This window comes from Lipophrys pholis (assembly GCF_963383615.2).
Source record: "Lipophrys pholis genome assembly, chromosome: 10".
In the NCBI taxonomy this organism is placed as follows: domain Eukaryota; kingdom Metazoa; phylum Chordata; class Actinopteri; order Blenniiformes; family Blenniidae; genus Lipophrys; species Lipophrys pholis.
In genome coordinates this window covers 29515128-29527404 of record NC_137640.1, presented here as the reverse complement: position 1 = coordinate 29527404, position 12277 = coordinate 29515128, and the positions used below count along the sequence as shown (strand labels likewise).

The 12277-nt window shown below is 42.3% G+C and overlaps 1 protein-coding gene across 1 annotated transcript; it reads right to left on the bottom strand.

Moving 5' to 3' along the window:
- Nucleotides 1–370: 370 nt before the first annotated feature.
- On the bottom strand, nucleotides 371–11899 carry anapc4 (anaphase promoting complex subunit 4). Its single transcript, XM_080474196.1, has 29 exons — nucleotides 11796–11899; nucleotides 11636–11676; nucleotides 9892–10009; nucleotides 8617–8722; nucleotides 8386–8518; nucleotides 8221–8295; nucleotides 8105–8131; nucleotides 7955–7999; nucleotides 7786–7870; nucleotides 7384–7491; nucleotides 7136–7306; nucleotides 6985–7049; nucleotides 6763–6805; nucleotides 6586–6662; nucleotides 6388–6488; nucleotides 6152–6203; nucleotides 6017–6072; nucleotides 5868–5914; nucleotides 5734–5790; nucleotides 5600–5656; nucleotides 5423–5513; nucleotides 3738–3835; nucleotides 3545–3606; nucleotides 3426–3461; nucleotides 3246–3347; nucleotides 3087–3164; nucleotides 2826–2978; nucleotides 2270–2393; nucleotides 371–1967 (listed from the first exon to the last, which is right to left on the bottom strand). Exons 3-29 carry the CDS (start codon nucleotides 9997–9999, stop codon nucleotides 1737–1739), a joined length of 2388 nt encoding a protein of 795 aa, XP_080330322.1. The 5' UTR covers nucleotides 10000–10009; nucleotides 11636–11676; nucleotides 11796–11899; the 3' UTR covers nucleotides 371–1736.
- Between the last annotated feature and the right edge of the window lie 378 nt (nucleotides 11900–12277).

Here is a 12277-nt window from a genome sequence, read left to right as displayed (position 1 = left end):
TAACCAATACATTTCACAGATGAACCTTCCACTCTACAACAGCATGACAGTTCAATTTTAGCTGTTTTGGTTTGAACCGTTTTTAGAGAACACAATTTAGCGTAAATTAGGTTTCAATAAAGTTCAGGAAGAATACTGATTAAATGTGGATTCCGTTTTTACTAGGAACTCAGACATTTGTTGTTTCTTTTTTTAAATTGTTTATGAGTGTTTTCCCCCATTAAGGCCATTACAATACTGGTATTTTGTAGTTTAACAGTTTTATATATATATATATATAAAGTAGTACAAATGAGCATACATACAAATTTATAAAAACAAATACTTTTGCAAAGGTTTTCACTATAATGGTTTAAAGAAAAATCGAAATGGGATAAAAGCCTAATTTTATTTAGCTTTCACAATCACGGTCTCGTCCTCTACTCCAATGTGCACTGAAACCTCCGTATGTGACTGAAGCACGTGACGCAGCAGGACACCTACTCCTCATGGTGTTCAGAAGCCCGGTCGTACACTTCAGTAGGATGGACCCATTGTTCAACAAGCATTTGTGAGTGTTCAGCCATTGTGTCACTCTGGTATGAACAGCACACCCAAGCTGATCCCACAAGGGTTTAATGAGATTGAAGCCTGCTGGCAGGTCATTCCATCCTCTCCACTCCCAAATTCTATAATATCTATAATAAGCTTGCTTCAGGACGGGAGACTGGGTTTGTTCTCAGACTATAGAGATATGTGATTAATACTGGCTTCAATTAAAAGGTCCAATATTAAACTGTGTTTCAACAATTTCACATTGGTTTCGAGTGGTCCAACATTGTACTCCGTGTATTTCCCCAAATCCAGCCCTGGTCTTGAATACGAGCCAGCCTGAAAGTTCCTCTAGTGAGTTCTACTGAGAACAGCCCGTTTGTCTCTGCAATGAGCTGCGTCCGTCATGCCTCTCCATGTCTGCTTTCCGGGGAGCTTCTGTGAGGAGATAAAACGGCGCCAACTCGGTATTTCAGAGGGAAGAGCTCATCTTCCGGTGGGAGAGTCAAAGTGAGTATCAACTACCAGAGGGAGTGGTTATTTCCCTGCATGATGTCAGGAAGGGAAAAGCTCTGATTCGCCTGTATGAGCACACATTCACTAAAAAGTAGAGCAAGATGACAGACTTTGCTCACTTCTGGGGCCTCGTACACATTACTGTTAGAAAACAATTAGAAGGTGGACTTGGCATATTATGGACCTTTAAATCTACTGAAACTGTCGTTAACACACATCAGTTATTTATGCGCCACTGGCAGCGCCACTAATCAGGCGATCAAAGTGACTAAACATTTTGATATTTCAGAATCAATCAGATATTAATCCCAGGGGAAATTCTTGCAATATTGTTCTTTAATAAGGGTTAAGGGTTCCTTTTTCTTTATGGAGTTTGTTTGTTTTGTTATATCACCGTAATTTACGGATGATGTGATAATTTCAAAAACTACCTCTAATGCATTACCTATTAAATTACAATAGATTAATAGAGGAACTATGTCAGCATGGACTCCTTCCACTAACCTTTAAAAACAACAACAACTGAGGTCGTTGGAAACTATAGCACATTATAAAATCACTTAAATGCAAAAACCCAATACACGTCTAAGACTAAGAGTACTTTTGAAACAAAACAGTAGTTAAAAAAAACAAGTGAAACTTGAAGTCATGTTGTTTGGGCATGTTCAAAAGTTTCAGACTCAGAAGAGCTACAAGGCTTCCTCGGATTCCAGATGTTTCTCAGGCTTGAGCGCGGAGTCTCCACCGTCCTCCACGGCTTCATCTTTAGCCTGCTGACTCTCCTCCACCTCCATCTGGTTGGCCGAGGAATTTTCCAGCCCGTCCTGGTCGGCGCTGGCATTGTGACCGTCACCGCCTTCATCATCCTCATCCTCAACATCCATCTCAAAAACACGGATGTGCCTTAGATTGGCACTGACCTGTCAGGAAGGACAACTATTAAACACAATAGCAGCGCTGCCCAGTTCCCCTTCTCATTCAGTCGCCTGTCCGTTTCATTTGTGATCATAGTGCAGTCAAGTCAGCAGCTTTGTCCACTGCTCGTGTATATTTACACACTTTTGTCACCACCGCATTTAAGAAAAGAATCAGACACAAATACTGATCATTTGAATAAATAATGAGTTATTTGATAGGACTGATTTTAAACGTGCAGTCCAAATCATTCTCATACAACATCCCACAACTAACGAAAGATCACATGAAATGAGGTAAGACGTACCACGCAAGCCACTTTGCGGTTTCCATTGACGGCGACATACTGAGCCTTCATGTTATCGAGATCACGCCACTGATTCCCCAACACCAGAGTCTGTGAAGGGATGGCTCCGCTCTGTTGGTCCAACCTGACAACAAGAGGAACGGGCACTGAATCAGGGGTTTAAATAACATAGGAAGAGAAGAACAGCTTCACCTTCTTGTCCAATTAATTACAATAGTTTCCTTGAATGACACCAAAATACTTCACATTTTTCTGCTTTACAAGGATTATTCAGAACATTCCTCATCCTCATGTACATTTGGAATTATAATTGAATAAACACTCGTGTTTCTACATAGCATCAAAGTGTCTTCACCTTTATTCTTAATGCTCTTGCAAAATAAAAATTTATTTTCATCAAAGTTATATGTCTGCATTTGACAAAAACACAAGCTATTGCATTGTATGAAAACATACACACACAAAATGCAAGAAGAAATTAAAACAATTGATCTCAAACCCGACGATGAAAACCAACGATGGCATTTGCTAAAGAAACATGTTATCCTAACTGCACCTCAGGTTGGAGTCCCAGTTGAATTCAGTCTCGCAGCTGCTGAGGCTGGAGGCGAAAGGCAGCTGAGCCAGCACTCGGTAGCTTCTCTGTTCCCTCAGTCCTTCAAAGACCACAGTTAGCGTTTCATCATCATAAAAACGAGCGTCCAGGGGGCTAGAAATGTAACGACGCCAGAAAACAACCACAGTAAAAGTCAAAGGTTTTGTCAGAGGCTTCAGTTTGCACTCAAATAGAGTTGCAGAAATGACAATCGACACTCACTGGGCTTCAGCAGCTTCACCGTCTGTAAAACCAAACTGGTGGCTGAGGTTGATCGACATGATGCCGTTTGGAATTTGCCTGCAGAAGAACAAAATAATAATTACAAAGCACATTTTAAATACGAAGAGGCCCCGGCTAAAGTTACAATGACAAACATGCCTGTTTGGGTCGGTTCCCCTCCGCATGATGAAGACCTTGCTGGGGGAAATCTCTGGCATGCAGAACACAACATAGTGCATTTTGGCTTTTTTGTCATTCCATCTGAAAAAGGACAATAAAAAAATAAATACATTTCCATCTTCCTGCTACAGAAGTAAAACTTGTCATGGTTTTACGTACAAAGACGGAAGTTCAAAATGTTGCGTCTTTTCAGAGCTGCTGAAGCAAAAACATCAAATTAATTCCATAAAATACTTTGAGATATTTAGATTATTATCAGCAGGCACATAGGAACGTACCTCTCTGGGACGGCGTACAGAGGCATGAAGGCAGCAAGTTTTATAGAGCTTCCAATGACCTTCTGCAAACAAGTAAGTATAACAGTAATGAAGTGTAAGAGAAATGATAACAGCTTCAATGTCAGATTGTTTTGTTTTTTAACTCATTGAATAATTGCATTGGAGGGAGAGAAGGAAAGGTCCAACTACTTACTGCAGGGTTCTCAAGACAATGCTCAATTACATTCTCCATCAGCCTCTTGACAAATTGAAGTGACTTTTGGGGATACGAAGGAAACAACAAAGGACTTGCTAAAGAAACCAAACATGAGAGATCAGTTGGTGTCTGCATATCACACTGCGAATAAGACACACAGTCAAATAATCGGTGGTCACACAAATGCAAATAACATACAATACCACATAAATTTTAGTCTGGCAGAAAAAATAAATACAGGAATTTGTACATCATCATTTTGTTTATAATTGCATTATGGTTGCTGCCTTACAGTCACCAGAACACACGTTTGATTTGACACAAGTTTTACCTCGAATGACCAAGAGGGCACGTGTCTAAATATTGTGTATGGTGTTATGATTTTAGGGCTTTGTGCTTTTATTCAGATTGTTCTCTGCTTGGTTGAGGACTGTCCGGGGTGTGAGTAGTCTTTTATGATCAGGGAGGTCAGAGAGTGGAGACACCGGAGGATGGGAGAGGAGACGACTAAAGGCCCCTGCAGACTCCCATAAGAAGAAGAAAAGTTTGGCTGTGACGTCAGCCAGCTGCTGAAAAAAAAAAAAAATGCTTGTTTGGCAGGAGAGTTCATACTCCAAGAAGGTGTGGAACTTGCAGGCCACGCCCCCTCACAGAAGGCCACGCCCCCTCACTGCAGCCGCACGTCCGTGAAGCGTCATTTTAACTTTTCAACTGCACAGTTCATTTCTCGCTTCCAGTATTTTCAGAAAATCATTTCTCTGAAGTGTTTCAGTGATAAAAGAGATCGTTTGTGTCCGGGCCGCCATGTTGGTCTGGTTTTAACTGCAGGAGCTGAACGCTTTGAGTGATGCGTTCAGGTGCATCAGGTAAATCGGCCCACCCACATATTAACCAGCTGCAGGGCTCACACAGTAACGAGGCTACAAGCTAAATATGATTAAAATATGACTGATAGTCATTACCAAGCTGGAACACACCTGTGCAGCACCGACATACTTCGGTCTGGACGGTTGACACAGCAGAACAGAATTTCTCCGACCAGAAGGAGCTGGCCACAGAAAATGACGTCATTTTCTTTGTCAGGACCCTCGAGTGCCGTACTTTCTTCTTGTTCTTATGGAGCATGAATCAGCTTTAACTACTGAGCTGTTCTGTTTTGCTCAGCTGACGGAGAGCATGCTTTCCACAGTGCTGCTATAGAAGCTGCTCAGCACATCCTGTGAGGGTGTGCTTCTTTACAGTCTTCTATTGTTCAGGTCAAGTCTTCTGATATGTAGATGTCCAGGAACCTGGAGTAAAGAACCCCTCTACAACCTCTCTTGTCAATCTGCAGTGCGGCACATGACTCTTATGTTTATTACAAGCGCTCTAATTTTTTTGGTATTCAGCTGCAGGTCACTTTACAGACGGTACCTAAACCTCATCTTGTCAATCAGACAAACAAATGTTCCACCGTGTTGGAACTGTTGGTGGGGTGACAGTGACTGGCGAGTAGAGAACTGGTCTGAGTACACAGCGTGGATGTAAAATGCATATTCAGTGCAATAGGCTGCAGAAAATAGCAGTCAACTCTGGAACAGACCATCTTTACATTGATGGGATATTTACTCCAAAACTGGTACATCACTCAGACATTATTTCAACTAGTCTTTCATATATGCACTATAGAAATATGAGCTCACCTTCCAGGTGTGTACCCTTCAAGAACTCCAGCCACTGGTTTCCCTTTGCATCGGGGGGAGAAACGAGATCTTCATCCTTGTCTTTCAAATACTGTAAACATCCAGAAGTCAGCCAAATCACTTTGTTGCCACCTTCATTCAAGATAATCCACAGCTCGATGCAAGAAACTTACTTACTTGACCAACTCGTTCGATGTTGAAGTACTTCCCTTTGCGAAGGAAGAGTTCCTTATTCTATGACCAAACAGAATTATGTTTCAGATTGTAGAACTCAGTTGACATAGCCACACTCATTGTTATGCTGTTCTTACCTCACTGAAGTGCTCAGACAAGAAGTCAGCAACAAACGCAATGTCCTTCTGAGTCATCTGAGGAGATCAATGGATTAACGCGATAAATTCCCCCCAGAACCATAATGAATCTGCACATGACTGATAAAGCTCACCTTGTTGAGTTCTGGAGGCACATGTTCCTCAGACATTCTCAACATAGCTGCCAAAAAACACACGTAGACAACCACCAAAGTTTTATGCTTAAAAGTCTACAAACATTTGAACTTGTACAAATTGAGAAATAAGTAAACTGAAATCTTACCGACGTACAGCCACCTAAAAAAGGCTTTGAAGTTCTTCATGCTCTTGTCAATCACCCTAAATAAGAAAAAGGTTCAATTGGACCGAAGCCAGATGGTTCACAAAAAATAACTGATGTTCGTAGTCATGAACTTACTGCAGAAGTTCATTTGCTTTGAGAGAAAAGGAGCCCACAGCAGTGATGGCATCTGAATACACCAAAGACACGTGATTCTTCATTTAAGATACTAAAACAACTTTCCTATGTTGTGTTAAACATAAATAACAAATCTCGAGACAATGATAGTAACAGGAAATATATCAGAACCTTTTTCTGCTGTTCATTAAATACTGGTAATTGGAGGTAATCACTGAGGCAGATTGAAGCGGTACCTTCTATGGCTGTTGAATCCAAACCAAGAGGCTCAAACTTTTGCTTCCAGAGCGACATCCCTTTCACCTCACTGAGGTGATACAACAGAGCCTCCGCGCCACTGCAGCCAGCGGGGGGACGATGATGGGAGGGAGACATTTTCATTGAAAACCAATCAAACAGCAGAAAACATTGTCAGCAAGTAGAAAACAAAGTACCTCAGCAGGTGACTGATGACGAGCTTCTGGATGCTGGAGTACGACGACTCGATGGACAGGCCAAGCTTTTTCAGACCCTACAGTGTGCACACACAAGTTTGTCACCAAATGCATTTAGATCAAAACTCCAACAAAAAGCCTACAGAAGGAAGTCGTGTCTGTCGTGTTCGTCCTCACCTTAACAGTCAGCTGGTTCATGAGAAGAGCCTGCAGTTCTGGACTGGAGACAAAACCAATGGCAAGAAAAAGATAAGCGCTGTGTAATTTATCACACAAAACAAAATGTCTACAAAACAAGGTTCAACTTGTGGAAGAATCCTGATGCCATCTACTGGACATCCCAGGTATAACACAATGCTGGAGGAGAGCATAAAGTAGAATCGACCATCGCTTCCCAACCTGGACTTTCCAAACAGCAGCAGCTCCAGAAACTCATCCTGAACCTGTGTACTTGTGTTCTTTTCCTGAAAAGAAAGATAGTCAAACATGAACTGATGCCATCTTATTTGTGTGTTTGAGCCGGCATAGACTACAAGCACTGCCTACAAACCTGTACAAACTTTGTGAGTCTTAGATCCATCTGGATGAGGATGTCCTCCCAGGCTTCACACATGCAAGTCAAAGAGAGGTTCAAATACTGCAGCGAGGTGGAGATGTGGGTGAACTTGCGTGCCATTCGTGTAACTTCCGGAAGGTAATCAGACAACAATCCGGTGTCCAGCTGCAGGAAAACAGAGGAGACAAGTCTCTAGGCTGGTCGAACTGGGAGGCCAGGGCTGACAAAATGATCCTTCCCACCTGAATGTAGCAGGACTCCTTGTTGTAGTTGCCAGAACAGACTTCGGTGATGGCAGCGAGAGACTTCAGATCACTGGACAGACTGAGGCTGCGACAGACCCCCGAAACCTGCAGCCCACAGGTGTCAGCCTCATTAGAACAGAACGGCTACCTGAAGCCCAAGTTATTCCTTTTGTGCAGGCTTCTTAAAAATATAGCAAAACAACCAGTAAATAAAGAAAACTCAGGATGTCGTCTTATTTTTAGTGCAACAAAAAACAACAACAACATATCATTGTGTTTTTCATTCAATCCATGTCTTCACTTGAGAAGTGTTGTGGTATACCACCAGCTGATTAGTAATATTTGTCAGTTCCAAACACACCAGATTTCTAATAAACAAATGAACAAAAAGAGACATACTCCGCTGAGGGTGGCAATCTTGTACATCCCGTAGGCGTAAAGCTCCACAACTCCAGACTTTCCGCCAAGAACAAGAATGTTCAATCTGATGGGAATCATAATATATATTGGTGGAACATTAAGAAAAAGACACTTTTCCATGCATGTGTACACAGTAAGCACGGTATACCTGATTTCTCCCAAAAGATTGAGCATCTCATCAGACTTTTCCTCACTGAGACAGAAACAAGTCAACATGTTTAAATGTTGAAACAACAAAATACAAACTAACCAAGTTTACTTTATAAAAGAGATTTTAGACATAAACATTTTGTCCCACCTGAAGATCTTTGAAGTTGTGCTATAGCTGAGGGGGAAAAAAGGTTTTAGAAATTTTATTGAGCCAACTCGCTCCATTCTTATTGAACAGAATGTATTTAACAGTGCCGGTGTTACCTCTTGGGCAGAGTTGGTAACTTTGGAAGAAACAATTTAGATTCATCCTCTGTGCTGTAAAAAGAGCTGAGGTCACTGAAACACAGAAAAACAATCCCTCACAATGTTGCCAACAGCAATGCACTGCTTCCAGCACAGGCTTTGCTCCCCAAGCCTCAAGCTTACTTGCTCTCTTCCGTCACCTCCATCCAGTGCATGCATGTCACAGAATACTGAATCGGAAACACATGGAGGATTTCTGCTTTCTCAACGCCACACAGCACCACCTGCTTGGTGTCTCCAACACTAAATGCCAATACTGTGAAATGGAGACAAAAACAAAGTGTAACATCCACCAGAATTCCTTTTGTAGATGATTAAAAAGAGTGAAAGATGAAGCCTGAATGAATCCCTTACTCTTGCCATCTGGTCTCCAGGCAATGGCAGTGATCTCTTCTCCAGGGTATTCACTGGTTGGAAGGCTCCATACACGTGGCAAACCATCCAAGCGATGAAGGAGCAACTATCAACATAAAAACTATTTAAGCATATCATCAAACTTGGTGGCGGCTGGCCAATATATATAAAAATAAACTGTCAAAATCTGTTTGTGCCAAAAAACTATAAATGGGCCAAGAATTGTATTTGCTTCATTTTCTAAAGATAATCTTCAATAAAAGAGAGCATTTCTTGATTTCTCTCCTCTGTGTGTGTGTGTGTGTGTGTGTGTGTGTGTGTGTGTGTGTGTGTGTGTGTGTGTGTGTGTGTGTGTGTGTGTGTGTGTGTTAGGGCAGCCTGGGGCGCTGCTGAAAGCCGCCCCGAGGAGGCGGGGCTTAGTAGCAGACTCGCCAATGACTGATTAACAACAGAGTGATTGACATGAAATTAAACCAATCAGCATCATTTCATATCAGAGACTTGAGGCTTCTTAAACCTCCCGTCACCAGAGCTGCTCTGTGATTAGTTAAAGTCAGTTGTGGTTTGTTCTCGCTTGTTCCTACCAGATGCTGAGATGAAGACAACAAGCGGTGAGTCTCTGATTATTAACTCTGTCTCGTCTCTTCTAATTTACTCATTTAAAAGGAGAAATTTGTCTGAAAAGCTGCAGGTCAGGTTCAACTTTCTCCATCATGGTTATTTTCAAATGCACACAAACAGAAACGTGTTCAGAATTGATCACGTGTGTCCAGGTTTGTTAATGTTTAGAAATGCTCATATTTATTAATGACTGAAAATCTAAGAGCTTAAAAAAGCCGTTCTTTTTAGGTTTCTGTCAAAGCATTCCATGATGCTTTTAAAGATGAATTGATGTGTTGTTTGATAATATTCCTGATACACCTTTTGTTTTTTCTTAACTCAGACAAACGGTCATTTCAAGTAAACCAGCCCCAAAATACTTTCATTTTCTTAAACGGACTAATGAAGCATCTGCTTGTATTTGTTTACAAGTATGATAATAAGAGTCTTAATAAGTGCTAAAGTTTTAAAGGTTCAATAATTTCCATCACTGAGGCCTCTCACGATCTAAAAAGACAAGACTGTTGTAATGTGGCTTATAAAAGCACTGTATTGAAATGAAGATTGGCTGAAATTGAATAATAATGAAGAGCTCCACCAAAGAAACGTATCACCAGCCGCCACTGATCAAAATACTAAAAATGTGCTGGATGATGATGAAACGCCTCAGCTTACCTCTCCTGCTGTGTTGGCCAGAGCGATCAGATCTTTCTTGGGTGACCATGCCATACACAGCACAGGGTTGGGAAGCTGCTTCTCCCCTACTTGCCTGAAGGCATTCATATTGTTGGTGCTGAATAAAAGGTTGAAATAAACATAGGTTTGAAACACATTTAAAGTAATGCTGTTCTAGAATATATTGTTGTATGAAGGAATAACAAAATTAAACTAGAAGAACTAGAAACTTGAATCCAATAGTAAAAGTGAAAAATGTCAGAAGACAAAAGACACAATTCCTGTCTTAAATCTTATATAATTGATATCAACATTAAAATCCATAAAAAAAAACCAACACATTTCAAAGTAGATTATTGAGTCTCAAAGTTGGGCCACAGTTAATGAAAAAATAAATTATATCTCATGTTTACCAGTGAATTAAACTCTCAGCTTTGACAGTTTATCAGGGGTCAAAGCAAGAAGTATATATATATATAACCACACTATATTGCCAAAAGTATTTGCTCAGCTCGCCCAATCATTGATTTCAGGTCTTCCAATGGCCACAGGTGTATAAACTGAAGCACCTCGGCATGCAGACTATTCCTACAAACATCACAGTGAAAGGATGTGTTGCTCTCAGGAGTCCAGTGAATTCCACCTGGTGTAGTGACAGGAGGCCTCCTGTGCGACAAGTCCAGCAGGCATTAGCTCACAATGAACTGTTAGTAGTACTAGAACAAAGTAGAAGCAACAGCAACTCAGCCATGAAGTGGACGGTCACGAGAAATCACCACAGATGTTGAGGCGCATGGTGCGCAGCCGTGGCCAACTCTGCAGAGTTACTAGCCACAGACCTCCACACCTCATGAGATCTTCAGATTGGCTCCAGAACGGTGCGTAGAAAGCTTCATGGAGGGTTTTCATGGACGAGCTGCTGCACATCACCAAGGTCGATGCAAAGCGTCGGATGCAGTGGTGGAAAGCCACTGGACTCTAGAACAGTGGAGACGAGTTCTCTGGAGTGACCAATCACACTTCTCCATCCTGCCGTGTGACGGACGGTCTGGGTTTGATGGGTTCCAGCAGAACGGTACTTGTTTGACTGCCTTGCAGCGAGTGTAGAGTTTGGTGGAGGGGGATTACGGGGCGCTGTGATCCAGTTTGACCGTCCTGCACAAAGTCCAGACCTCAACCCGACAGAACAGCTTCAGGATGAATTAGAGCAGAGACTGTGATCCAGGCCTTCTCATCCCACATCAGTGTCTCACCTCACAAATGGTCCAAATCCCCAGAAACACTCCTAAACCTTGTGGAAAGTCTTCCTAGAAGAGTCGGAGCTGGTATAGCTGTAAATGGTGGAGAGACACCATGTTCAGTCCTCTGGTGAAGGAAGGGGACGTCACTCAAGTTCATCTGTGATGAAGGCAGGCGAGCAAATACTTGTGGAAAGTCTTGGGACGCTCCGGCCTTGGTCGGACTACAACACTAATTTCTGTCAAATCTGTTTTGAGTTTAAAGGAAGTTGGATTAAGGCCTCAGGTAGGTGACAGGTACCAGGTGACAGGTGACAGGTACCAGGTACCCGGTACCAGGTACCAGGGAGAAGAGGCAGCGGCACGTCACTGAGACGCATCTTAACCTAGTTAGCTACCGTATCCTTCCAAAACGTGAAAATACAGTCCCAGATGAGGCGGCTGATCAATAACACCAGGCACAGGCAGAACATGCACTCACACGGAGTGTTTTGAATGTTACTCACCGCTCAGAGCGACGGGAAGCGGCTCCCTGCTGAAAGGCGCGCTGTCAACAGAACGAGTCCGTTAGCGAGCAGAAACGATCTCAACGGACAAACACGGCATCATCTGGGAACGTCCGAAGAGGCGAGCTGAAGCTCGGCTGCATTACAAAGCCATCCTTACCTGCCGCCGAAAGGCAACTGTTGGTGCGCTTCCCTTTTTCACAACTGCGCGGACGCCATCGCGACGTCACCACCACCAATCACAGCGCGGCGACGGCAAGCGACGCGGGATAAACCGCGGCGCGTGCGCAATTAAAGAAATTTAAAAACGTGTTTAATAACAACTGAACAGTAAGATGATTTTCAGAAGAAGGAAGTCAGTCAATTTATTGAACCGTATACTCGTGTATTTAAATTTTTTAGCGACTTTGCGAGAACACATTTGTTCAACATCCAGTCTGCACTTCGGAAAACGACGTCAAGCCAGCCGCCACTATGTTTAGCGGTGCGCCTATATACTATGCATTACCGTAAGAGCAAACTCAAATGGATTTTCAAAATAAAAGCGATGTTTCAATGAACGAGATCTCGCCTTCATTCAGATGGTTAATAAAACACAAATTAATACTATGGCTAATAATAACACATTAAAACAAAGAAAAT